This window comes from Carcharodon carcharias, chromosome 7 (assembly GCF_017639515.1).
Source record: "Carcharodon carcharias isolate sCarCar2 chromosome 7, sCarCar2.pri, whole genome shotgun sequence".
NCBI lineage: Eukaryota > Metazoa > Chordata > Chondrichthyes > Lamniformes > Lamnidae > Carcharodon > Carcharodon carcharias.
Genome location: NC_054473.1, coordinates 11060404 through 11087515, shown reverse-complemented (window position 1 = coordinate 11087515; position 27112 = coordinate 11060404). Strand labels below are relative to the sequence as shown.

The 27112-nt window shown below is 46.3% G+C and overlaps 1 protein-coding gene across 1 annotated transcript in view; it reads right to left on the bottom strand.

Moving 5' to 3' along the window:
* plxna1b (plexin A1b) overlaps nucleotides 1-27112 on the bottom strand; it is a 538027-nt gene that overhangs the window by 227767 nt on the left and 283148 nt on the right. Inside the window, exon 10 of the mRNA XM_041191009.1 lies at nucleotides 3403-3603. Within this exon, the coding sequence (XP_041046943.1) occupies nucleotides 3403-3603 (201 nt within the window). The remainder of the gene's footprint in view (nucleotides 1-3402; nucleotides 3604-27112) is intronic.

Genomic DNA, 27112 nt, shown 5'->3' with positions numbered 1-27112 from the left:
GGTGAGAGAGAGAGCGAAGGGGGTGAGAGAGAGGGCGATGGGGGTGAGAGAGAGGACGAGGGGGGAGAAATACAAATGAGGAGGGGTCGGCCATTCAGCCCTTCTACCATTTGATATGATCATGGCTGATCTGATTCTGGCCTCAACTCTACACTCTTCTCTACCTCCAATACCCTTGACTCACTTGTCAGTCAAGAACCTATCAAACTCAGTCTTTAACAAATTTCATGACCCAGCCTCCACTGCTCTCTGGGGAAGAGAAATCCACAGACTAACGACCCTCAGAGAAGGAATTTCTCCTCATCCCCACTTTAAATGGGAGACCCCTTATTTTTAAACTGCTTCCCCCTAGTTCTGGTAGACTGTCAATCAGACAAAGTACCAAAGAGTTCTCATTCTTTGATCCTTAGTGATCTTTACAAACCCAGAACATCTTCTAGAAATTCGTCAAAATTTCAAAACTGAGATTGATGGACTTTTGTTGGCTACACGTATTAAGGGCTATGGAACTAGAACGGAGTTAAGAGGCAATGGGCGTGTCCAGCTGTTACCCTCTGAAAGATGATGATTGCAGGAGATTTAAACGAAGTCTTGGCTGTGATACCCCCTTGCACCTTTGAATAACCTTTCTGCACTCATTGCCTTGGCCCACAGATGGGAAATGCCTATTGAGTTGAAGTAACAGGGATCTGGAGGAGCCTGCAGAGTGGCAGAGGGAGCTGGGTACGTTGGTGGGGGTGGTGGGGGGTGGTGGGGGGAGGTTAAATAAAAACAATCATGTATGAAAACAGGATTGATCCTACCAATGACATCACCACATCCAGAGCCAAAGTGACCACACCCAAAGCTGCAAGAAATGACATCATCACTGAAAACACAGAGCTAGCCTGCCTAATCTTAAACTGGTTTATTCAGTTTGACCTAAAATACTCCAGACACTTCAGCACATAATCCAGGCTGACACTTCTGGTGCAGTTTTAAGGGAGTGCTGCACTGTTGGCGGTGCAGTCTTCAAATGAGACATTAAACCGAGGACCCATCAGCGCTGGCAGGCAGACATTGAAAGGTTCTACAGTACTATTTCAACAAAGAGTTCTCCCTCAGATCCTGGCCGATATTTATCCCTTAACCAACATCCTTAAATTAAACAGATCGTTAAGATGAAAGCAAAATACTGCGGATGCTGGAAATCTGAAATAAAAACAGAAAATGCAGGAAAAACTCAGCAGGTCTGACAGCTTCTGTGGAGAGAGAAACAGAGTTAACATTTCGAGTCCGTATGACCCTTCTTCCGAGCTCAATAGAAGTAGAAATGTGATGAAATTTATACTCTTTAAGCGAGGTGGAGCAGATGAAGCTGGATAGAAGGCCAGCAACTCCCACAGCTACCTCAACTACAGCTCCTCACACCCCGCTTCCTGTAAGGACTCCATCCCATTCTCTCAGTTCCTTCGCCTCCATCGCATCTGTTCTGATGATGCCACTTTCCAAAACAATGCTTCTGACATGTCTTCCTTCTTCCTTAACCGAGGTTTCCCACCCACTGTGGTTGACAAGGCCCTCAACCGTGTCCGAACCATCTCCCACGCCTCTGCCCTCACACCTTCCTCTCCCTCCCAGAACCATGATAGGGTCCCCCTTGTCCTCACTTATCACCCCACCAGCCTCTGCATTCAAAGGATCATCCTCCGCCATTTCTGACAACTCCAGCATGATGCCACCACCAAACACATCTTCCCTTCCTCCCCCCCCCGTCGGCATTCCATAGGGACCATTCCCTTCAGGACACCCTTGCCCACTCCCCATCAACCCTAACACCTCAACCCCTTCCCACGGCACCTTCCCATGCAATCGCAGAAGGTACAATACCTGCCCCTTTACCTCCTCCCTCCTCACTCTCCAAGGGCCCAAACACTCCTTTCAAGTGAAGCAGCATTTCACTTGCACTTCCCTCAATCTAGTCCACTGTATCCGTTGCTCCCAATGTGGTCCCCTCTACATTGGAGAGACCAAAAGCAGACTGGGTGACCATTTTGCGGAACACCTTCAGTCTGTCCGCAAGCATAACCCAGACCTCCCTGTCGCTGGCCATTTCAACACTCCACCCTGCTCTCACACCCACATGTCCGTCCTTGGCCTGCTGCATTGTACCAGTGAAGCTCAACGCAAACTGGAGGAACAACACCTCATCTTCCGACTGGGCACTTTACAGCTTTCCGGATTTAACACTGGGCAGGATTTTACATTCATCGTAAAAATCTTTATTTTTGATTGTAAAATTCTTCAGCTCCCAGAGGTTGCTCCCTGCCCTCAGGGAGATTTCAGTGTGTGCTCCCCCCTACGCATGCGCAGACTTTAGCGCCCACACTCCTCCCACTCCCACCCCGGCAGTGCTGAGGTTCTCAGCACACGTTTCACGCTGACTGGCCATTAATTTCCCAGCCACTCCCTGGAAAATCCTGGCCATTGAGTTCCACAACTTCAGACCATGAACTCCCTCCTCGATCTTCACCCCCTTTTTAATCCCTTTTATACATTTTCTAAAAATGTATTTTTATTTTTTATCTACTTATTTTTATTGATTTATTCATTGTTTTACCTCCTTTTTGCCCCTTTTCTTATCCTTTTTTCCCCCAGCCATTGCCCCCTCCACCCACCTCACTCCCAAAAGGGCCATCCGTTACTTGGTCCATGTTGCTCTTTCACAGAACGCTGACTCTTGTTCTGCTATTCACAAACTCTGCTTTCTCACCTTAACGCCACTATCAGCACCTCCTTTAGCCCTTACCACTTACCATCTACACTCCCTTTGTCCTTTTGTTCATGACACCTTTGTCGATCTCTCCTTAGCTCCCCCACCTACCGCTGGCCTTCTATCCAGCATCGCCTGCTCAATTTCCCCCTTAAACAGTATCAATTCCATCCCTTTCTACTTCGCTTTAGCTCTGAAGAAGGGTCATATGGACTCGAAACGTTAACTCTGTTTCTCTCTCCACCAATGCCGCCAGACCTGCTGAGTTTTTCCAGCATTTGCTGTTTTTATTTTAAACAGGTCATTGCTGCTGGCAATAAAAACAGAAAATGCTGGAAAAACTCAGCCGGTCTGACAGCCTCTGTGGGGAGAGAAATGGGGTTGATGCTTCAGGACCATATGACTCTTCTTCAGGGGCTGGTGTTGTGTTGCAGGTGGCAACTTGACCGCTATATTCCAATAGCGGCGTTACTTCACAAAGTACTTCACTGGCTGTCAAGCGCTTTGTGATGTGCTGAAATGATGAAATAAGTTTTTTTCCCCCCCTTTCTGGGCAGAGCACCCATACAACAACACACACACACACACACACACACACACACACACAGCGCTGAGGCTGGGCTGGGCAGGGCTGCCCACCATTGGCTTACCGAGGTGTTCTGGCACTGCACACTGGTGCTGTTGAAGCGCAGGGCTGGTACGCGATGCATGGTGCCCTGGATGTCGAAGATGCACTCATAGCTCCGTTGCCCTGACTGTGGCTGGGGCAGATTCTTGGCAGCGAGCGTGATGGGCTTGACCACTCCCACCGGGATGAAGATTTCTGTGGACGGGAGAATCTGTGGACAGTCCTACAGAGAGAACAAATAGGTCCTATGAATTGTAGGCCAACATCTCATCTCAGGAGTCTCTCTTTCCCAAGTCAGCCATTGCACCTCTAACCTTCCCATTCATTCGGAATAGATGATATTCTGCAGTTAAAAGGTCCCGCTCCACCCAGAATTCTACTCCCCAACAGCACATTTCCCCATAAAACAATCTTCATGTTGAAACTAGCTATCAGCTGACGCTCACGTGGTAGCACTCTTGGCTCTGGGGTCAAAAGTCATGTGTTCAAGTCCCACTCCAGAGAACTAAACACAAAATCCAGACGGACACTCCCAGTACAGTACTGAGGGAATGCTGCACTGTCCGAGGTGTTGCATTTTGAATGAAATGTTAAACCAAGGTGCTCATAAAAGATCCCATGATGCTACTTGAAGAAGATCAGGGGAGTTCTCCCTGGTGTCCTGGGCTATAATTATCCCTCAATGAACAACATTGGTCGTTTATCGCATGGCCATTTATGGGATCTTACTGTGCACAAGTTGGCTGCCACCACTTGGCTGATGTGCCAGAGGGTGACCAAGCCTGCAGAAAGGAGTAGAGAGAGGAGAGACAGTGTGATGGATAAAGGTAAGAGAGAGGCATAAAGGGAAAGAGAGATAGATCTCTCAAAATTCATTGCATAATTCTGAAGACTTCACTTAAGTTCACCCGAAAAATCAACAACGCACAACATTAACTATCACATTTGAGATCTCTCTCAAAAATCTCTGCAAACGCCCTTCAGTAAATTTACATTTTATAAACACAATATTCCACAATAAGAATGCAGTGTTACAACCAGAATTGGCGGGTGGGGGGGGGTGGGGGAGAGGAGTGTGCAGTCGATCTAGCCCCATTGTTCCACAGGTTGTACCATTTGTTCAAAAGTTTAATTTACTTACCAACGTGGCCATTTGTTTACTCCCACCACTGTTACCCAGAATGAGAGAGACATTAACCCAGGCTTCTTTCAATAAACAACAAACTTATCAGTTTATTGTGAAACCAGTCTTGTCAAATAGAAAGGCAAAACTTATTAACACAGTATGGAATATGAAATTATACTAATTACTCCTTTGAGATACCCCAAGTCTCACAGACACACACATACACACGGACATACACACAGACACACACACAGACACACACACACACATTCAGCCAATGGTTAAAAGTCAATGGTTCAAAGACAAATGATAGATGATGGACTTCTGGAAATGGCGTCCAGTTTATACGGTTGGTCTCTCAGCACTGATCCACGAAACAATCAAAGACTTTGGCACTGCTGTTCAGGCAGGTTCAAGGAATACTTGAGGGTACTCTATTCCAGCATGTAGAGCAATTCCAGAGCAGCTTATATTCACTCTGGCTGTGGACTGGCTGACTGCAAAAAGGCTGCTGCCTTCCCTCTCAAGCAGTTGGTCCTTCTCTAAAAGCAAAACCCAAAACCCACTTTTTAATCACAGTCCCAGGCATGGTTTTACTTTCAGAGCTGAAAAACCCATGTGACCCCCTTTTGTACACCTGGGTCAAGAGGTTTACAGTGTTTTTTTTAAACAGCGGCTTAATTACCCTTTCTTGGGAAAGGCTGCTTTTTCTAGGAATAACAATCAGAGTCTTGCATTAACTCTTTAAAGGACATTGTCTCTTAAAACACAAATTCTTCCGGAATGTTCCAAGTCCTCGAAGATAAATCATTTTCTGTGATTAAAGTGTTCATGACAGCTACATCAAAAAGTCAGCCTCACCACCTCATTTGAACAGCAAGTTTTATTGAAAAAATAACATCAATTACAGACTTTCAATGGGAATTCAGGCTTTCGCTCCAATAACAGTCGTAGCTTGAAAATTCACAAATGCATCTTCGCATCGTCCCTGTTGCAGGTAAGGGCCTCACATCATCAAGTCAGGTAATGGATGGGCTTCACTCAGGGCTGACAGCGTTTGCCCTGCACGCTCCCAGTCTCTTGGAGAATCATTTAGCAGTTTAGATTAAGATACACGTGATACTGGATAAGGTGAGGGCAGCAGAGGGTCACCTATGAGGGTCATCAAAAATCGCTGCAGACAGGAGGTGCGAGAAGACAGCTCACTACCACCGACTTCCCAAGGGCAACAAGGGCGGAACAATCAATACCAGCTTTATCAGGGACATGCACATCAGGAGAACGAATTTAAAAAGTTATCGACGCCTCACTTCCACTCCCCCTTGGCCTCAAGTAGAGCCAATAGACATGCAAGGCCCATGAGCGACTGCATTATCCCCAACGTCGCTCTACACTCTCCCCCCCAACCCTGCACACCACCCCCCACAACCGCAACCCCCGAGTTCACCTGACTGGAGAACCCCACGTCTGCCCTTGTGCTGAGCAGAATAATAGAATGGTTACAGCACAGGAGTCCATTCAGCCCATCTGACCCATGCCAGCTCTCTGCAAGAGCAACCCTAGCTAGTTCCACACCCCACCCTTTCCCCCTAGTGCTGGAATTGTTCTCCCCTCAGGCGCTTATCCAACTCCCTCTTGAAAGCCCCAGTTGAATCTGCCTCCAGCACACTCTCAGGCAGTGCATTTCAGATCCTAGTCACTCGCTGCCTAAACAGGTTTTCACCCTCACATTGCTGTTGCCTCTTTTGCCAATCACCTTAAATCAGTGCCCTCTGGCTCTCGACTCTTCTGCCAATGGGAACAGTTTCTCCCCACCTACTCTGTTCAGACCCCCTCATGATTTTGAACAGCTTGATCAGACCTCCGCTCAGCCTTCTCTGCTCCAAGAAGAACAGCCTCAGCTTCTCCAACCTACCCACGCAACTGAAGTTCCTCATCCCTGGAACCTTTCTCGTGAATCTTTTCTGCAGTAACATACAAAGGGCCACAAACGTGTGCCTTCCTGACATGAAAGATACAAACATTGACGAGCTGACAGGGAAGGACGGAGAGGCACTGCAAACTGCAAGTGGAAGGGGAAAGGGCCCCAGATATAGGGGCAGGAAAAGAGCCCAGGTAGCCAGAGCTCTGCTACCTGTCCACTGGGATGCCAGTCTTCAAGCAACTGAGACAACCAAACATTCGACTGTCATGAATTTAAGATAAGTTCCATGAGCAAGTTAAAAGAACCACAAGTGAAAGTTTCATCAATAAAATACTGCTAAATTCTGCAAGTCCCCTAGGTAATACTGCAAGATGTTCGTTTGTGACGTTTGATCAGCCTATTACCGCACGCAGAGAATAACATGGAGCATCCAGCATAGAAACAGGTCATTCGGCCCAACTGCCTATGCCAGTGTTTACGCTTCATACAAGCCTCCTACTACCTTCCTCCATTTAACCCTATCAATATGTCCTTCTGTCTGGTATGTGATTATCTAGCTTCCACATTCTAACCAATCTCTGGATAAATAAACATCCCCTGAATTCCCTAGTGTGGATTAGCCATGAGTGGACTATCTTATATTAATGGCCCTTAGTTCTGGTCTCCCTCACAAGTTGATACGTCTTCTCCAGGTTGCAGCCTCTCAAACCCTTTACAAAATTTTAAGGACTTCTCTTAGGCTATCCCTCAGTCTTCCCTTTTCAAGAAGACAGAGCCCTAGCCCGTCCAATCGAAACGATTGCCCCTGCTGTCTGATCTGTGTTTGGAATGAGATAGAAAGAGCCCAATCACCTTTACAAAATTAGATAGACTTCACCTTTAACGTTCCCCCACTTCCGCAGCTGAGTCACAAATTGGGCAGGTCCATCTTTTGAACTCTTCTGTGGTTACGCCCATAGAACTTACCTCTTCGGGCAAACCCTGAGTCAAACGTGCCTCCATATGTAGCCCAGTGCCCATTATTTAGAAATATGACAGTCCTGTGAAGAGCCTTGGGATGTTTTACCACCTTAAGGTGCTATATAAATGCAAGTTGCTGTTGCTTGGAAACTGGAGCAAGAAAATCACACGCACACACACATAACTGGCTCATATTCCCCACCACCCCCCCCAGCTATTTAATAAGTCCGGTTCACTGGCGCAGCGCAATCTCAGTGGGGAAAGACCCTTATGTTCTGCCAGAGGATTATATTTCATTCACATCTGCACGTGGCTTCTCCGATTATTAATGTACTTTTTTTAAAATTGCACCTCCAAGTGAAGAGCCCCTTAAGCAACAACAAAAGTGGAACAATTTCTGTTGCTGAATCAAAGGACACCAATTTAAAGGTGATTGACAAAAGAACCTAAGGCGACATGAGGAAAACTTGTTTTGTGCAGCAAGTGGTTATGATCTGGAATGCACTGCCTGAGAGTGTGGTGGAGGCAGATTCAATCACGTCTTTCCGAAGGAAACTGGGTAAACGTCTGAAGTGAAAGGATTTTGCAGGGCCACAAGGAGAAGGCGGGGGATTGGGACGAGGTGAGTGGTTCCTGCAGAGAGCCAGCATGGCAGGCTCTATCCGTGCTGTAACCACCTTATGATTCTGTATGTAAACATGGCGGAACACTTCACTCTTCTGGCATCAGTGCCGGACGTCCCCCAACACAGCACCAACCCCACACCCAACCACCCCCAACCACAACCCAGGTCAGGGGCAGCAGGGCTGAGTGATCCTGAACAAAGTCACTCATCGTTTTAAGATAAGCAACCTCAGCCATCAGTGCTGCAGTGAACACACTTACTACACACCAGGCGTTACCGGGTTTGCAAGTGGGTGTGGGAGTGTTCGTCACTGGGCGAGTAATCCAGAGATCTGGACTAATGATCTGGGCACATGAGCTCAAACCCCACCATGACACCTGGGGAATTGAAGTTCAACTGATCAAATAAATCTGGAATATAAAGCTAATCTCAGTGACGGTGACCATGGCAACTATCATTGATTGTCATAAGAACCCATTTGGTTCCCTAATGTCCTTTAGGGAAGGAAATCTGCTGCCCTTACCCGGTCTGGCCTACATGTGACTCCAGACCCACGGCAACGTGGCTGACCCTTAACTGCCCTCTGAAATGGTCTAGCAAACCACTCAGTTGTATTCAAGGCGGTGGCGTTGATAGGGATGGGCAACAAATGCTGGCCTCACCTGCAACACCTACATCCCATGGATAAATAAAACTAAAAAATCCACGTTGCACCAATTTTGGACAAAAAAAGCAATTGCAAGGCTCCCGGCGTCTCGTAACGAGTATCTGGTGTAACACTAATCGATGTATACAGTCACGGGTTCAATCTCTGGTTCACATTGGGGTGGGAGATTGTAACATTCATCTTCAGGTCAATCGCCAGCCTAGCATCATCAGTAGCCACTAAGTCACTGGGTACACCCAATGTTAATCAAACAAAGCCTCTGGTGGCTACCGTAGCCATTACTAAAAACTCCTTTAAATGATGAAATGAAATGTGTGTACCACTTCAACATGCCAAAGCATGTCAAGGCACGCCAAAACAGTGTGACACCAAAACTGGAGTCAATGGGAATCAGGGGGAAAACTCTCTGCTGGTTGGAGTCATACCGAGCACAAAGGAAGGTAGTTGTGGTTGTTGGGGGTCAATCCAGCTCCAGGACATCACTGCAGGAGTTCCTCAGGGTAGTGTCCTCAGACCAACCATCTTCAGCTGCTTCATCAATGACCTTCCTTCCATCATAAGGTTAGAAGTGGGGATGTTTGCTGATGGTTGTACGATGTTCAGCATCATTCACGACTCCTCAGATTTTGAAGCAGTCCATGTCCAAATGCAGCAAGACCTGAGCAATATCCAGGCTTGGGCTGACAAGTGGCAAGTAACATTCGTGCCACATAAGCATCTGGCAATGACCATCTCCAACAAGAGAGATTCTAATCATCGCCCCTTGACATTCAATGGCATTACCATCACTGAATTCCCCACTATCAACATCCTGGGGGTTACCATTGACCAGGAACTGAACTGGACTAGCCATATAAATACTGTGGCTACAACAGCAGGTCAGAGGCTGGGAATCCTGCAGTAAGTAACTCACCTCCTGACTCCCAAAAGCCTGTCCACCATCTACAAGGCACAAGTCAGGAGTGTGATTGAATCCTCTCCACTTTCCTGATGAGTGCATCTCGAACACCACTCAAGAAGCTGGGCAACATCCAGGACAAAACAACCTGCTTGACTGGCACCCTAACACAAACATTCACTCCCTCCACTACTGACGCACAGTGGCAGCAGTGTGTACCATCTACAAGATGCACTGCAGAAACTCACCAAGGCTCCTTAGACAGCACCTTCCAAACCCATGACCACTACCATCTAGAAGGACAAGGGCAGCAGACATCTGGGAACACCACCATCTGGCAGTTCCCCTCCTAGTCACTCACCATCCTGACTTGGAAATATATTGCCGTTCCTTCACCTTCACTGAGTCAAAATCCTGGAACTCCCTCCCTAACAGCACTATGGGTGCACCTACACCACATGGACTGCAGCGGTTCAAGAAGGCAGCTCACCACCACCTTCTCAAGAGCAACTAGGGATGGGTAATAAATGCTGACCCAGCCAGCGACACCCACATCCCATGAATGAATTTTAAAAAGCACTTCTTTTTATTTTGAAGGTCATGGATTCTGTTTTATAGGCAAACGCATGCATAGCAAGACCTGACAAACAGCAATGAGGTGAAACAGACTCATACAGCACACACAGGGAGGCCAATCAGCCCACAGAAAAGCTACACTGCAGAAAGAGGCCATTCAGCCCATTGTTTCTCTTTTGATGGCCAGCGCAGAAACTAAGAAGCTAACCGCTCATTTTTAGACCCACTTTCCACCATTTAGTGCCAACACTTTGAAGTTGCTGTCCAATTAATCCCATCCCCCTGCCTAATCTTCACAACATTCACCTTAAATTACAAATTTTCAGTTTTAAGTCAGCAACTATTGGTCTTGACACTGGGAGATAGCCCTGCCCTACTTTCAACAATGCTGGGGGGGGGCGCCGTTAAACTCTACCTGGACGACTGAAGTGGGCTGTTGCTCGCTTTTTTAAAGAATCACAAGTCATCGCCACACTTGATGACATTTGGCCCATTGTTCCTGTGCTAACACCAACCACACTGCAGCAATCCTCGCAAAGCCCATTTTTCCACATTTTTCTCTGCATAACCTATTTTCTCTCGGAGCAGTTTATCTAATTGCCCCTTGCGACTGATTTTGATTGATGCAACAAAGAGTTCTATCACTCAACTGTGGGCGTGAAAGAATTCCCCTGAGCCACAATCTTCCATCTTTATGCTAATTAGGGGAACACTGAGTGTTGCGCAACATTAATGTGAAATACTGAATCTTAGACATTAAAATTAAATCTTGGGCACCATTTAAAATGGTATTTTTCTGCCTTTTTTGGAGAGGCAGAGCATATAGCCAGCATGATGGACAGCATCCAGAGAGTTAGCAAGTCAGCCGTCACCATCTGGGAATCCCATTAATGTCTGCTCAGGGACAGTAGAACTGTGGGAAAGTAGTCCAATAATGTTATCTGTCCGACTGTACTGGGAGCTCCATGGAAGTGTCCCAAAACAGCAACAAACAGGAAGCACCTGCATTCTCCCAACTCCATCCCCCTATTCCTTTTAAAGGGACAAAGTCGCTTTTATCTTCCACAATGTGAAAAGATAAATACAAGCAGGTAGAGGTGGCTAGGATCACCACTGGTAGGGCAATGTCAGACTACGCCATCACATCACAGAACATTGTTGCTCGGTGATATTTAGCCCGTCATGTTTTGCTCCATATTGCTTACCTAATCCGACTGCATTCTCCTGCTCCCCAAGCTATCAACATACCCTCGCCCTTAAATCGGGAGGTTGTGAGTTCGAATCCCACTCCAAATACTCCCCAATGCAGTACTGAGGAACTGCTACACTGCTGGAGATTGCATCTTTCAGATGAGACGCTAAACCAAGGGCCCATCTCCTCTCTCATGTGGATGTAAAAGATCCCTCAGCCGCTATTTTTAAGAACTGCAAAGCAATTCTACCCTGTGTCCTGGCCAATATTTATTCATCAAACAGCATCACTAAAACAAAAGGCGATCTGATCATTATCACATTCTTGTTTGTGGGAGCTTGCTGTGCTCAAATTGGCTATCACATTTCCTACATTACAGCAGTGACTACACTTTAAAAGTACTTCAGTGGCTGTAAAGCTGAAAAAAGAGCCATGCTGTTAAAGCTTTTTGCCTTGCACTCATCAGGGCTGTTCACAAGGATACTAATAGTAAAGGGAACAACAATTTATGCTGCATGAGAAGAGTGTGTTGATTGATTGGCAAGCGGACTCTGATTGGTAGAGGCATTACCAAGGAGAATGTGAAAAAGAACAGTTAATTGCCAAGCTTTTGTTCAAATTCAATTTGAGTTGGGCTCACAGTGTGGTTCACTTACACATGCCATTTACTCATACACAGGGCCCTGTCCTTTGCAAACAGAAGGAGAATGTCTACACATTGCACCTTTTTCAATTAAACAAAAGCTTGGGAACAATCATTCCCTGGTTCATTCCCCATGGCAATGTCTTGACCAGAGTATGTTGACCTGCCTGATTTGAATTTGAACAAAAACTTAGCAGTTAACTGTTTCCTGGTGCATTCTCCGTGGTATTGCCTCTACCAGAGTCCACCTGACAACCAATCAGCGCTCTCTTCTCATGCAGTTGCTCCCTTTACTATTGACAATCTTGCGAACCTATCCTGATGAGTGCAAGACAGAAAGCTTTAACAGCGTGTCTCTTTTTTCAGCAATACTCAAGTTCTGTACAACCGAACAACTATTGGCCTTAGAAAGCGCTTTGCGATGCCCAGGACTCGCCATATAAATGCAAGCCTTTTCTCCTCCTGCCTCCAAAGCTGGATCCTGACCTTCGGCGGCAAACAACATCTCCCAGTTGCCGCAAGAGCCATCCCGAGGATGTTAAAGCCTCCCTTCCACCTGTTGACTCACACCGTCCCAGCTACACAAACAGCATCTTCACCCTCTCTTTCATTGAGGCAAGCAGGGATTGACATTACCCGGGGGGGTGGGGGGAGGAGGCCTTCACTTGAATGATTTCTCAGAAACAAACCATGAATATTTGAACGGATGGAACAATTGTACAAATATCTGAAATCAAATCGACAACCATGATGAGGGACCACATACAAACTGTCACACTCACCACCGCCTAATACCTAAGGAAGCCGAGGTTGAAAGCTGAAGTGCTCCATCAAAAGTGGCTTGCGTGTGGAAGGGGGTGAACCCACCTGCCACCACCCCCACCCCCACCCCATCCCACCCGCTCAACCAAGTTCTCACCTTGGGTTGCCAACTCTGCTCGGTGCATTCCTGGAGGACTCATCACATGGTTTCCTGCCTTGATCCAGCCCCCACACTCACATCATTGGTCCATCCTCCAGGGGCAGCTGCCTTCCCATGGCCAATCAGAAAGGCAACAGGCTCTCGGGTACCCAATTGGACTACCCTTGACCCCGAGTGAAACAACTACTTTCCACCACCCACCTCCCCACCCCCCCACCAACCAATATTTTAAAAACTATTAGGTGTAAATGTTAGAAGACAATTTGAAAAAGATATTTGTGTTAAATTTGGTATTATGATGTTTTAGCCAGCTTTTAACTTTGCTCGCAGAGAATCTACCGGAGATTAATTTTGAATTCCTGGGAAAACTCCAGGACAATCCTGGATGATTGGCAACACTGCACGAGCCAATAAGATCAGCAGCAATCCAGGGGAAAAACAGCACATTGGCATATACAATGATGTCACACATTTACATCTGGTTGAGACGTGAGGCACAGTGAGCCACTTCAACTAAATAAATATACCTCAGCCTGCAGGCTGCAAACTTGGCTTGGCGTTGATGGACTAATGGCCGAAGGGGGGACGTGTTGACAGAAAGGAGGCAGGACTCTGTTCTGCTGAAAGACATCGCTTCAGTTGCTTAGCACAACCCATCAAGCCAGCCTTTGTACAGCACTCAAGGGTTAACTCAAGGCTCTATTGCTGGCCCAGGGCCCAGGACATGCTAAACTGGAAAGCGTTGAAGGTGATACTGGTACTTAAGGGCCTGTGTTGAAGTCAGGCCTCAACCCTTCCGGTCCTCTGCTCCCACCCACTCCTTCAACCGTCGATTTGTGATCTGTAGCTCACCGGGCACCATGCCACTAGGATGGTTGATGCACTGACTTGTGTATATCCCCTTTGGCACAGTGCAGGTGCAACATTCCACTCTCTCCCCGCTCTTCCTTTCCCTGTCACACTGCACCTCATACGCGGTTAAAATTACAAGAGCAGAGATTTGAGTTTCCTGCTGGAACAAGCTGGTAACTCATCACTCAGCAGCACAGTTGCCAACTCTCAGTCCAACACATTCCTGCAGACTTAATCACATGGTCTCCGGCCTCCAACCACCCAACCTAGCCAAAACAGCCTTCACCCACGACCCCCCTCCACCAGCCCACACCTCCCTAGCACCCACCATCCCACCCCCCTCTACCATCCCACACCTCCCCAGCACCCACCATCCCACCTCCCCCTACCATCCCACACCTCCCCAGCACCCACCATCCCACCTCCCCCCACCATCCCACACCTCCCCAGCACCCACCATCCCACCTCCCCCCACCATCCCACACCTCCCCAGCACCCACCATCCCACCTCCCCCCACCATCCCACACCTCCCCAGCACCCACCACCCCACCTCCCCCCACCATCCCACACATCTCCAGCACTCACCATCCCACCTCCCCCCACCATCCCACATCGCCAGTGTTTTTATAACCCATAAAAAGTTTTTTTTTAAATATCTCCAAGATTTTTCATCATTCCCTTGCTTGATCGTTCTCACTCCTAGTTGTTTCCCTCCCCTATGCCAAGGGGTTCCAACCTGTGTCTGGGGCCACACAGGGCTCATCAAGGACTCATATGCAGCTCCTGAACTTGATCAATCGGTTACGTTTTGATGGTAATTAATTAGCATGTTTCTTTCCCTAAAAGCTTTTATCGACATTGTCCTTGTGAGAAAGTATCGCTCAATTAACAGCTTTTTATTGCTGAAAAGGGAGGCATGTTGCTGAAGCTTTTCTTGTCTTGTACTCATCAGGACAAACACAAGAATGCCAAATTTCAAACAATCACAGCAAATCATGATGCAGGAGAAAAGGGCGTTGCCTGGTTTACAAATCAACTCTACTTGGCCAAAGCATTGCCATGAAGAAAGCAACGAAGGACTATTGATTTTCCAAGCTTCTCGGAAAATTCAAAAAAGATGCAAGGCTTGAACATATTCCTTTTGTTTGCAGAGAACGGGTCCCTGCGTATGTCACTTCTAGCAGGTATAAGTGAGACACACTACAAGCTTGACTGATTATTTTAGCTTGGTTCCTGGTGTAGCTATTAGCAACAGCTAACAATTTTTTTTTTAGTAACAAAAGTTGTTTAAAACACTTGTTGAAATGTACCTCTGTTCAGTTTTCCACTATTATTGACATTTGGGTTCTTAAAATATTGTGATTTTGACTGAATTTTAAAAATGGTTCTTCTGGTTATAGAGGTTGCTGATCCCTCTCCGAGAGTGAAACAGCACAAGGACAGTCGCTGCCCTAAGGGCTCACAAACCAAGAACAAAGTACAAGAGGCACCAGCTTCTGCAGAACTGCAACTTGGCACTTATCAGATGGAGGTTAAAATAACTCCCAAAAAACTGATTCAAGCGACCGTCTGCAGCACTATCAGATTTTAAACCGGAGGAAAGGTGTTCTGCGGCTCCCAACACGTACATTTCTTCCTAGTCAGCAAAAGATAAGCAAGTCAAACAGTCACCCAGCAGTTTAAACTCTTGCTGCAGGGTCAGAACTTGAACTGTCAGAAACAAATTAATAATTGTTAAACAAGGAGAGCCTAGCATCTTCAATCTCGACAGCACATTCATCTCAATAGTGCAGTCACTGCACTAAAAAAAGAACCCAACAACAATAGGAACGCAGCAGGAAGAAGCGAGGGTGATGTTTAACAGCCAAGGATATTGAAATGTTTCATGTCGCCGTTTTAGTGAGGTTTAATTTTCTTTAATTCATTCATGGGGTTTGGGCGTCGCTGGCTAATTACCCTTGCTCAGGGGGCATTTAAGAGTCAACCACACATCGCCGTGAGCCTGGAGTCACATGTAGGCCAGACCAGGCAAGGGACAGCCGATTTCCTCCCCTAAAGGACATTAGAGCATGTGTTCACGTTCAGATGCTCTGGAAGGATTTTAAGTCCCTTCTCCCTGTCCTGGGAGTTGAGGTAGGGGCGAGGGTAGAGGGGCCCGTTTAACCGGGCAGGAAGGCAAGGGGCGAGAGAGCTTGTCACCATCCCGCCTCGCCTCTGATTAAAGTCAAGGGGAGGGAAGGTCAAGGTAGGGGAGGGAAGGTCAAGGTTGGCCCCCAGGCCAATTGAGGCCCTTAAGTGGCCGATTAAGGGCCTTATCACACTACGACTGGAGTTCTAGGGAGAGACCTATTTGCACACTATGATCTCATAACAGGAGGGCGGAGAAAGTGATGAAATCTCCAAGAATACATCCGAGGTGAGTTCGCAATGGTAAACTAGAGGGATTGGCTAATTACGATGCTTCAGGCATGGCAACCCTGTCGGGCAGGCTTGATGGAGATGGTGTTTTCCTTGTTAAAAACCTGCAACAAACTTACAGCAATAACATTACTGAATGGGCTTTTATCACAGGCTGACCTGCTTCGCACAATCATCACCTCCCTCGGGCTCCGGTGGTTAAAGCATTGCCATCGTTAGAAAAGATGTGGCCATGGCTGATTAGTCTGAGAGGCGAAACTAGCCAAGGTACTGCCCAGTCCATTTATAAACATTTAAAAGAGAAGGACCAGACCTCAAATACCAGCCTGTATGCACAGGCAGAGGTAACTGCTTTAAGTGGGTACAGCCATTGGACTCAACCCATCCGATCAAAACCATCCACCTGCCACCTGGCGAGGGAAAGGGAGGAATAAAGTCAGTCACGTTTCTCACAACAAAAATATGACTGCTGAAGATAGACAGAACCAGAACTGTGATGCCCTATGTGGTCGAATAGCAGGTCATCCAAATTCACTTACAACAAATAAATACTTGGACGAGAGATGGACGAACACCTTCCAGTGCCTTGGCGCGTTTTCCTACGTTAAAGGCACTAGCTAAATGCAAGCTCTTGCTCTTGTTGTAAAGAGGAGTAAGGGGTGGATTGGAATGCTAAAAACGGAATTAAGCTTTCCACACAGGCACATGGCTAGGACAGATTTGATTGCCGAATTCTTTTTGTATTCAAATCTTGTACTGTCATTTACTTTATACCCATCTTCCCGAGGGCTTGTTATTTTAATGGATATTCTAAAAAGAAAATAAAAATTGTTGGGTTGTGCAGATTTAATTGCACCATTCTCATTAACATTTGGTCTTTGGAAGATACTATCCTTCCCCTGAGGGAGGAGCTAGAGAGACAGAGGAGAGAAAGAGAGAGAGAGAGAGTGCACGAGAGAGAGAGCGCAAGCGAGAGAGTGAGAGCGCAAGCGAGAGAGAGAGAGAGCGCAAGCGAGAGAGAGAGCGCAAAGCGAGAGAGAGAGAGCGCAAAGCGAGAGAGAGAGAGCGCAAAGCGAGAGAGAGAGAGAGCGCAAAGCGAGAGAGAGAGCGCAAGCAAGAGAGAGAGCGCAAGCAAGAGAGAGAGCGCAAGCAAGAGAGAGAGCGCAAGCAAGAGAGAGAAAGAGCACAAGAGAGAGAGAGTGCAAGAGAGAGAGAGAGCGCAAGAGAGAGAGAGCGCGAGAGAAAGAGAGAGCGCGAGAGAAAGAGAGAGCGAGTGGGAAAGTGAGAAAGAGAGAGATGCTAGAGAGAATGAACGAGAGAGAGAGAGAGAGACCAAGTACAAGAAAGTGAGAGCACGAGAAAGCGAGAGCGAGAAAGATAGAGAGCGAGAAAGTGAGAGCACAAGCAAGAGAGAGACGGAGAGAGCAAAAGAGAGTGAGAGCGAGCAAGCAAGAAACAGAGAGACAGTGAGAGAGACAGCACGAGAAAGGAGAGAGAGAGAGAAAGACAGACAGAGAGCGAGAGAGCAAGAAAGCAAAGAGAGAGCACAAGCAAGAGAGAGCAACAGAGAAAGCAAGAGAGAGAAAGTGAGAAAAAGAGAGAGTGAGAGAGACAGCGAGACAGTGAGAGAGACAGCACGAGAAAGCACGAAAGAGAGAGACAGAGAGAGAGAGCACAAGAAAGGTATTTGAATGGAAAGGTTACTTTAGTTAAAAAGCCAAAGTCAGAGACAGAGTACCTGGTCATTATCTCATTACTGTTTGTGGGAGCTTGCTGTGCACAAATTGCCTGCCACATTTCTTACATTACAACGGGGGTACACTTGTTGCCTGTAGAGCACTTTGGGATGTACTGAAATCATGAAAGACACTATATAAATGCAAGGTTTTCCCCTTTTCTCCCTTTCTTTCTTTTGTCCTAATGGAAATTCTGCTCATGGACAGTTCCTGGTTTAATATTAAGAATTCTGCTCAGGTTAGATACCCACAACAGCTTGATCACTCACTTTGTAATGAGCATAGCCCCCAAGATACCAGAAATGCAAGGATATACATTTCAGGAAAGGATTGACAGCGTCTCTTCTCTCTTGATAACACAATGCTGAGAGATGACCTAATAAAGGTTTTGATAGGGTGGATACAGAGAGAATGTTTCCCCCAGTGGGGAAGAGCATAACTAGAGGCCATCGATATAAGATATTCACCAGGAAATCCAATAGGGAATTCAGAAGAAACTTCTTTACCCAAAGAGTGGTGAGAATGTGAAACTCGCTACCACAATGAGTGGTTGAAGCAAATAGTTTAGATGTATTTAAGGGGAAGCTGGACAAGTATATGAGGGAGAAGGGAATAGAGGGTTACGATGGTAGATTTAGATGAGGAAAGATGGGAGGAGTACGAGTGGAGCATAACAATGGCATGGACTGGTTGTTTCTGCACCCTATGGCCTATGTAACCCAACGTGAGTTTGGATCAAATAGTGATTAATACCCTTCAGGTCAATCTGGTCTGGACAAACCTGGAACAATTATTGGTTGCAACATGGCCACATCATATGCCTGGCAGATGAGAATAGGTTGCCATTAGTTTCATATAACATATGATTTGCCCAACTCCACTGGGCAAATTTTGTGATTTGATTTTCTAATCCTAATGCGATTTAAATTTTGTCAAGATTGGGCTTCATTTGTTTGGGTTTCTCTTCTCTTGGTTTCTTCTTTCTGTAACGAAGAGCCAGGTTTTCCCAGAATCTGGAAAACTCCGCAGGTCTTTTACAAGAAGTTATTTCTTTGATGTGGGGTCTGAATAGGGGTTTGTTATTATAACAGATGGAACACTAGAGGCAATTTAAAAGCTTTGAATGGGTTTCATGAATGGGAATTTTTTTTCACTATCAAGTGTGTATAGGTGAGAGCTGTATTAGATTGTTTATTTTTTTTCATCTCAACATGGCTCCTGGAGTCTGCCCATAGTGGATACTGGGTGAATGGCTATAGGCACAGAAGGTGGATATGAGGGGCCATGGGGGATATAAGGGGCCATAGGGGATGGGTAGGGGGTGACGGGCTATAAGAGCTGAGGGCTGGAGGGCACAAACAACTGGGACCAAGTCCCAGAGGATTGAACTAAGCACTTGCCTGTCCCCATGGTCATCTAGGGTCTGGTTCCAGGGTCCACAGGCCACCTCAAGTTTCCCACCTTGGCAGCAAAATTCTGGCCTTGAAGTTCAAGGGATCTTCCTTATGAGTTGGACCAAGATTGCCCAAGGCTAAGCCAGCCACATTGCCTAAGTAAATTAGCCCACTGCTGGAGAGTCTTTTGCGTGGGGAGAAACAGCATCAGTTCTCTCTCTCTCATCATGGGACTGGACAAGGAAAGAACATGCATTTATGTAGCCACTTTCATGACTTCAGCATGTCCCAGAGTTAATGGCATACTATTTTTTTTGAAGTCTAATCACTATTGTAATGTAGGAAAAGCAGCAGCCAATTTACACACAGCAAGCTCCCACAGGGAGCAATGTGATAATGACAAGATAATCTGTTCTTTCGTGCTATTGATTGAGGGATAAATATTGGCCAGGACACCAGGGAGAACTCCCCTGCTCTTTAAAATAGTGCTACCTTAGGGAGCGGAGGAGGCCTCGGTTTAATATCCCAGTCAAAATATGGTACCTCCAGCAGTGCAGCACTCCCTCAGAAATGCACTGGGAATGTTAGCCTAGATTTTGTGCCCAAGACTCTGGAGTGGAATTTGAACCCACAACCTTCTGACTCAGGGAAAGAGCAATACCCATTGTGTAACAGTGGAGTTTAGTGGAAGGGTTCTGTTCCTAATTTGTGCTGAGCTAGAACAGCATAAGATTCCAGTACACAAAGAGGTCATTCAGCCCAATGTGTCTCTGTCAGCTTCTTGCTGGAATGATTCAAAATTGCCTCTCATCAACAGGTCAACAGAGGTAGGTATAGTAATAATGCAGGTGTCACACACTTCTCTCTGCATGATTTGGGCTACCGGCAGTGTTGGGAGCCCTGAGTCTTACCCAACAATCTCACCACCTCCAGAAAGATGCACTGATGAGTGGGCCTCAGATAAGGAGAAGATCTTACTTGGTTGCGATGCCCACCTCCTCCCCCACTAACCCCCACTCCCACCCCAAGTGAGCCAGTTCCCTTGAAGAATGGTTCTCGGTTTGGGGTGGGAAGCAGTTAAAGAGAGAGTTTTAAAAGCACTAACACTGCTCGGAAGGTGTTAAACCCGTTCTCCATCTCCCACCATTCATTTTCAAACCCACCAGCACATTGACAGTTCTATTTTTCTCTCATTTCTATTAAGCCACAGGACATCAGAATGTCTGGGTCTGTCAAAGAGCAGACAGACGCCTCAGCACACACCTGAACCATCCTGAGTTAAACATAGGGAGGGAGACAGCAGGCACCTCGCAGCAACCAGGAGCTAAAACAATTATTGGAAAAAATGAAATAACTTCCGAGATTGCAAGCAGTGAAATCTTTAGCCTTGTGGCTATCAAGCAAGGCTGTCCGAAAATATTTGCTGAACTGCCTCATTGTTTTGGAAGAAGGGGACCATATTTCAAGGAGATATTTTGTCTGGCGCCACTGATATCCTTGTTGATAAAAGATATTACTTGGTAAATTGAGGTAAATAATACTAGTTAATCCTGCACTGCTCCAGTTCATTATCTTGTTCCTTGAGGGATATTTTGTTCCTTTTGAAAGCCAAATCTACACTGTGTTAAAATGATGTTGCACAAGCACATCCCCATTTTTAAACAGAAACAGCCTTGATCTAAGCAACTTTTACCGCTTAATTTCTACCTGTGGTTCGTCGCTGCATTCTCACTCTGGCTTCAAAACAACACAGTTACAACTGAAATGGGGAGCAGTGGCCTTAGCCGGGTGCCGAGTCCAATTCTGGACGTCAGACTTTGGGAAGGATGTCAAAGCCTTCGAAAGGCAGCAGAGGACATTTACCAGAATCTTACCAGGGAAGAGGGACTTCAGTTACGTGGGGAGATTAGAGGGTTGGGATGGCTCTTCTAGTTAAAGGGGGCAGATTAAACAGTTGCATTCAAAATTATGAAGCGTTTCAATAAGAGTAAATGAGAACATTGGAAATAGGAGCAGAAGTAGACCATTCGGCCCCGCCATTCAATAAGATCATGGCCCTTCTTCTATCTCAAATCCACTCTCCTGCCATGTCCTTTGAGTCACATAATTTCCAAAAACTAATTCATTTCAGTCTTGAATATGCTCAAAGACTGAGCATCCACAGTCCTCTGGGGTAGGAAATTCGAAAGAGTTACAACCCTTAGTGAAAAGATTTCTCCTCATCTTGGTCCAAAAATGACCCACGATCTTATCCTAAGACTAGTTCTAGGCTCTCCAACCAGAGGGAAACAGCCTCTCAGTATCCACCCTGCCAAGCCCTCCTGGGATTTTATGCTTCCCAGCAAGATCGATTTTTACTCTTCTAAACTTCAGAGAATATAGGCCCATTCTCCTCAGAGGGAAATCTCCTCGACCCAGAAATCAATCTGACGAACCTATAACTGCATTCCCTGCAAGGCCATTTTGCCCTTCCTCAGATGAGGAAACCAAAAGCTGTAGACAGTACTCCAGATATGGTCTCACCAACGTCCTAAACAATTGCAGCAAGACTCATTTACTCTTACGTGGCAACCTCCTTTTAATAAAGGCTAACATGCCAACTGGCTTGATTGCAGGCCATACCTGCACGTTAACTTTCCATTTCCAGTACTTGGTCGGCTTACTAGAATTTGTATTTCTTCCCCCCATCATTTTTCCATTTAAAAAAAGTGGCCTCTGTTCAGGCTGAGTTCACTGCTATTACCTGGATCTAATTCAAAAGTATTTCAGCATGCTAGACCATTCTTAAAACCCTTTACCACAGGAAGTTGATTCATCTCAGTTCAGCTACTACACAGCAATTGATGGTACTGGAGGGTATCTCACTCCCATGGCTACATGAAAGTAATTATAGCACTGCGGGGGGAGGGTGGGGGGGGGGGCAAGATCTGCTTCTTAACCTCATGAGTCAGAAGAACATGGGTTCAAGTCCTAGTCCAGGGGTTTGAGAACAAAATCCAGGTTGGTAGTCCAGTGCGGTACTGAGGGGGTGCTGCACAGTCAGAAGCGTCGCCTTTCGGATGAGGCATTAAACCCGAGGCTTCAGCTGCCTTTTCAAGTGGACGATAAAGATCTCCAAGGTACAATTTTAAAGACGAGCAGGGGATTTCTCCCTGGTGCCCTGACCGATATTTATCCTTCAATCGACAGCACTGAAACCAGATTATCCGGTCATTAACACACTGCTGCTTGTGGGAGCTTGCTGTGTGCAAATTGACTGCTGTGTCTCCTGCATTAAAACAGTGACTGCACCTCCTCACCAAAAAGTAGTCACTGAATTGGCTGTAGAGCGCACAGGGCATTGTGAGGCTTGGAAAGGGGCTAAAATCAATGTACGTTCTATCTTTCTTTTTCCTTTGATGTATGCTCTGGGAAATTAGGAAAAAGAATTAGGAAGGGATGGCGTGAGAGAACGGGACACTGTTTATTACTTCAGTATAAAGCCGAGCTGCATGACCGGGGTTTGGGGGGAGGGGAATGTACAGCTTGCTTACAAGACGAACAATCTGAATTGGGGGAGTCTTGCTTTGTAGAAGCACGGTGGGTCATTTTAGAATCAATGGAGTTAGCAGTCGTTATGGTGACACTTAGTAACTGGTCTGCAGGTGCTCCACTCCATCAATATTAACCCACAGGGCCGAGAGGAGCGTGTGCATCAGGCTGACATTACAACAATAGCATGCCCACCCGAGGCATGTTATCGAACCTTTCTGAGGTAATTGCAGAGCCTGAGGACCCTGTGAGGGCACAACAAAAATCTGCAGACCAGCTGGGTGTAAATGTTTCTTTTTTGCATTGCCCTGTGTCTGGGCCAGGTCAATTCGTCAAACCTGCCTGGTTTACACATGCGCGCATACACACAGGCGCAGAACGGAGATGCGACAGCAGGATAGAGAGTTGAGTACTGTTTCCTTATTTAGAAAGTGCATGATTGCATTAGAAGCAGGTCAGAGAAGGTTCACTTGACTTGTTCCTGGGATAAGGGGTTTATCTTATGAGGAAAGACTGGATAGGTTGGGCCTGTATCCATTGGAGTTCAGAACAATGAGAGGTGATCTTAGCGAACCATGGAAGATCCTCAGGGGACTTGACAGAGTTGATGCTGAAGTGGTGTTTCCCCTTGTGGGAGGAACTAGAACTAGGGACACAGTTTAAAAATAATGGATTTAAGAAGGAGATTAGGAGAAATTCTGTCTCTCAGTTGGTCTTGATTCTGTGGAACTCTCTTCCCCAGAGAGTGGTGGAGGTGGGGTCATTGAATGTTTTTAAGGCAGAGATAGATTCTGGACTAACAAGGGAATCAAAGGCTATTGGGGGATAGAGAGGATAATGATGCTGAGGCCACAATCAGATCAGCCATGATCTTATTCAATGGAGGAGCAGGCTCGAGGGGCCGAATGGCCTACTCCTGTTCCTAATTCATATGTTCATAACCCCAGGTACAAACTGAACTGATTGAACTACTTAATGCAACCTGGGCTTGCAAAGGTTTGCTATGTTATAGATTTGGACAGTTTTAACCAAGTGGCCATGGTCTCACAGTGCATGGAGAAGCCAAGTCAGGAAATAGAAGAATGCACCAGGGAGGCAATCTTCTGAGCCTGGGAGCTCAGGATGTTGTTGGGTCAGAGCAGAGACCCAATTTAACCAACAATACAGGAGGCAGATGTAAACGTCTTGGTTTATTCCATTCTTGAGATGCAAGCGTCATTGGCAAGGCCAGCATTTACTGCCCATCCCTAATTGCGCTTGAGAAGATGGTGGTGAGCCACCTGCTTGAACCATTTTAAGTCTACAAGGTGTAGCTGGACTCACTGTGCTTTATGTAGGGATTCGATGCAACTGAGTAGCTTACTGAACCATTTCAGAATCCCAGCAACAACACTATGCTGTGCTACCACCCAAATGGTTGGACGTATGACTGGAGGCTTGGTCACATGATTTGGAAATGTTAACTCATTGTTTGTTTTTTTTTCAAATTTTATTTCTTCCTTTCCCTGAGTCAATGTTGCAGCCCCCTTCCAAATATGGGTTTAATGGAATTAAGCAGGGATGTTAACCACATTGCTATGAATCTGGAATCACATGTAGACCAGGTAAGGACAACAGATTTTCTCCCATGGAGCACATTAGTGAACCAGATGGGTTTTTATGACAATCCAGTAGTTTTATGATCATTATTAATGAGACTAGCATTTCATTCTAAATTTATCAATTCACTGAATTTAAATTCCCCCATTTGCCATGGTGGGATTTGAACTCCTGTCTCCAGAGCATTAGTCCGGACCTCTGACTATTAGCCCAGTAATAATACCACTATGCTACCAACCTCACTGATTGGATGCATCCCTGGAGGCTTGGTCACATGACCTCACGCCATTAGCCACCCGACATGCCCTAAAGTGCGTCTCCCTGCCTGCCTGTGGCCAATCAGAAAGCGAATAGACCCATCGCTATCCACTAGGATGGTTCTTGACTGTCAATTCAACAAGCTTCGTCCCACCTTGTATTGACTAACAAAGGAGGCCAAAAAAAACTTTGAGGGGAAAAAAAAAGGTGAAATTTTTTTCAGGTTTCGGTGAATTTTTCTGCTAGTTTTCGTTCACAGCAGTGTTCCGGAAATTAATCTTCAATTCCTAGAGAGTTGGCAATGATATACCTGACCCTGGAGTGACAGTGAGCACCCGCCTTAGCAATACTCTGGTCCCTGGCACGAACACAACCAGGTTTCTTGCTCTTCAAATTAAATGCCAGGCAATTAACCTTTTTTTTGCGCACAATGAGAGCCATTTCAAATGTGTGAAAGCCAAGCTTCAGTTCTTCAGTTTGATGGGAACACAAATCGTGGCTGGAAATGTTAACACACAGTGCCGTTTTTTTTTTCAAATTTTATTTCCTCCTTTCTCCCTGAGGCAATATTCCAGACACCTGCCAAATACGAGTTTAGATAATGGAATCAAGTAGGAAGGTTAACAATGTCTACAGTTTAATTTTGGAGAAGTGTTCTGCTAAAGATGCAGAGAGAGAAAAAAAAAGGAGAATGTTTCCTGCCAGCACAAGAACTTCTCAGTCTGTGAGGGGAGGGGGAAATAATTAGTAATTAGATCATTAATGGGCCATTAATTTAACTGGTTAAAAGTGGTACTTGTTAAACAGGGGCACACCATTCCCTGCCCAACCCCCAGCTATTCAGTACTGCCCAAATGCGAGATGTTATCCTTGTTTGCAAGTTTGAAATACTCCAAAAGCACTGATTATACAGGGATTTTTACAGGCAATTAGCCTCATCCACATAAAACCAGGCAGGAGGGGTAATGCCTCATTAATGTGAGCTGATTATTTATAGACCTGTTTTTTAATAATGCCAGTAGATTCGGAATTAAATTCACTCTCTCCTCACAATGAGGTGCTGCCAACTTGGAACATAATCCTGGGTGGTTCATCACGAACAGATGACCTCCCGCGCCATCCCTCCCAAATAACATTTTCCCCTCCTCCAACTCCAAATGCCTTATAATGAATAGAAATGCTCAAGGGACGCTTAGAACAACATTGATTTCAATGCCCCGATGACTTCGCCTGACTGTGCATATCCAGGGTTTGTCCAGAGTCCAGGAGATTGAGTGTCAGTTCCTGGAGACTCCAGGACAATCTCAGAGGATTGGCAATCACCAACTTCCCTGCCAAAGCAAACCATCTCTCAGACACTGGTACGGGGAAGAACCCGGGTGAATCGGTGGAAAGCTGCATGCTGTACTGTTGCCAAACACCCGCTTATATATTATCAACCAGGCAGAGCAATAAGGTCCACCCATCTCTGGGCAGGGCCCAGTTTTTATACCCACACAACAGTGGCTCCTTTTCTATGAAAGCAACTCAGGTTTGAAAGAGGGAGGGAGGGAGTGAGAGCGTGAGTGAGCATATCATAGTCGGCGAAGCTCCACATAAGCTCAAAACCTGTCGACATTCTCCTATGACTGGCTGGGAGACTGGCTGTAGAATAGGAATGAACAAGTGCTATCGGAAGAATAATGGCAGGCATTAAAATTACGAGTGAAGTACCTCAGAACTTAAGAGTTCGGGCTACTACTGTTCTTAATTTCCATGTATGCCTTTGGAAATTCCATGCAAAAGGGACAGTTTTGCATTTGGCACCAAACTCGAGAGAAAATTGGAACAGGAGGCAGACATTCAGCCTCTCAAGCCTGTTCTGTCATTCAATTAGATGATAGCAGATCTGCATCTTAGTTCCAACTCCCATCCTGGTTCCATACCCTTTGAGACCTTTGCCAAATAAAAATCCATCATCCCCAGTTTTGAAATTTTCAATTAACCCCCCAGCCTCAACAGCTTCTTGGAGGGAGAGACTTCCAGATTTCCACTCCCCCCCCCTCGTCTAAAGAAGTGCTTTCTACCACCACCTCCGAACACCCTAGCTCTAATTTAAGGTTAACCCCCGCCTTGTTCCTGCGCCAGAGGCAGTGGGATTAGAAGATGCCACTCAGAAACAGAATAGTCGGACAGGAGGGCACAAAAATGGCAGCTGGAATCTAAGGCAGGTTAAGTATAAGGTGCCGCACTGTGACCCAGGTAGATTCTGTTCTCCAACATTTCCAACACAGGCACTTACAGCACAAGCCAGGAAATCACGGGCAGGAGCAGGAACCCCGGCTGATTACCACTCCTGCCCAACTCGGGAGCACTTGAGTCACTCGCAGCGTCCCTGCATCTGCTTAGCTGTGACCAGACAGAACTGGAA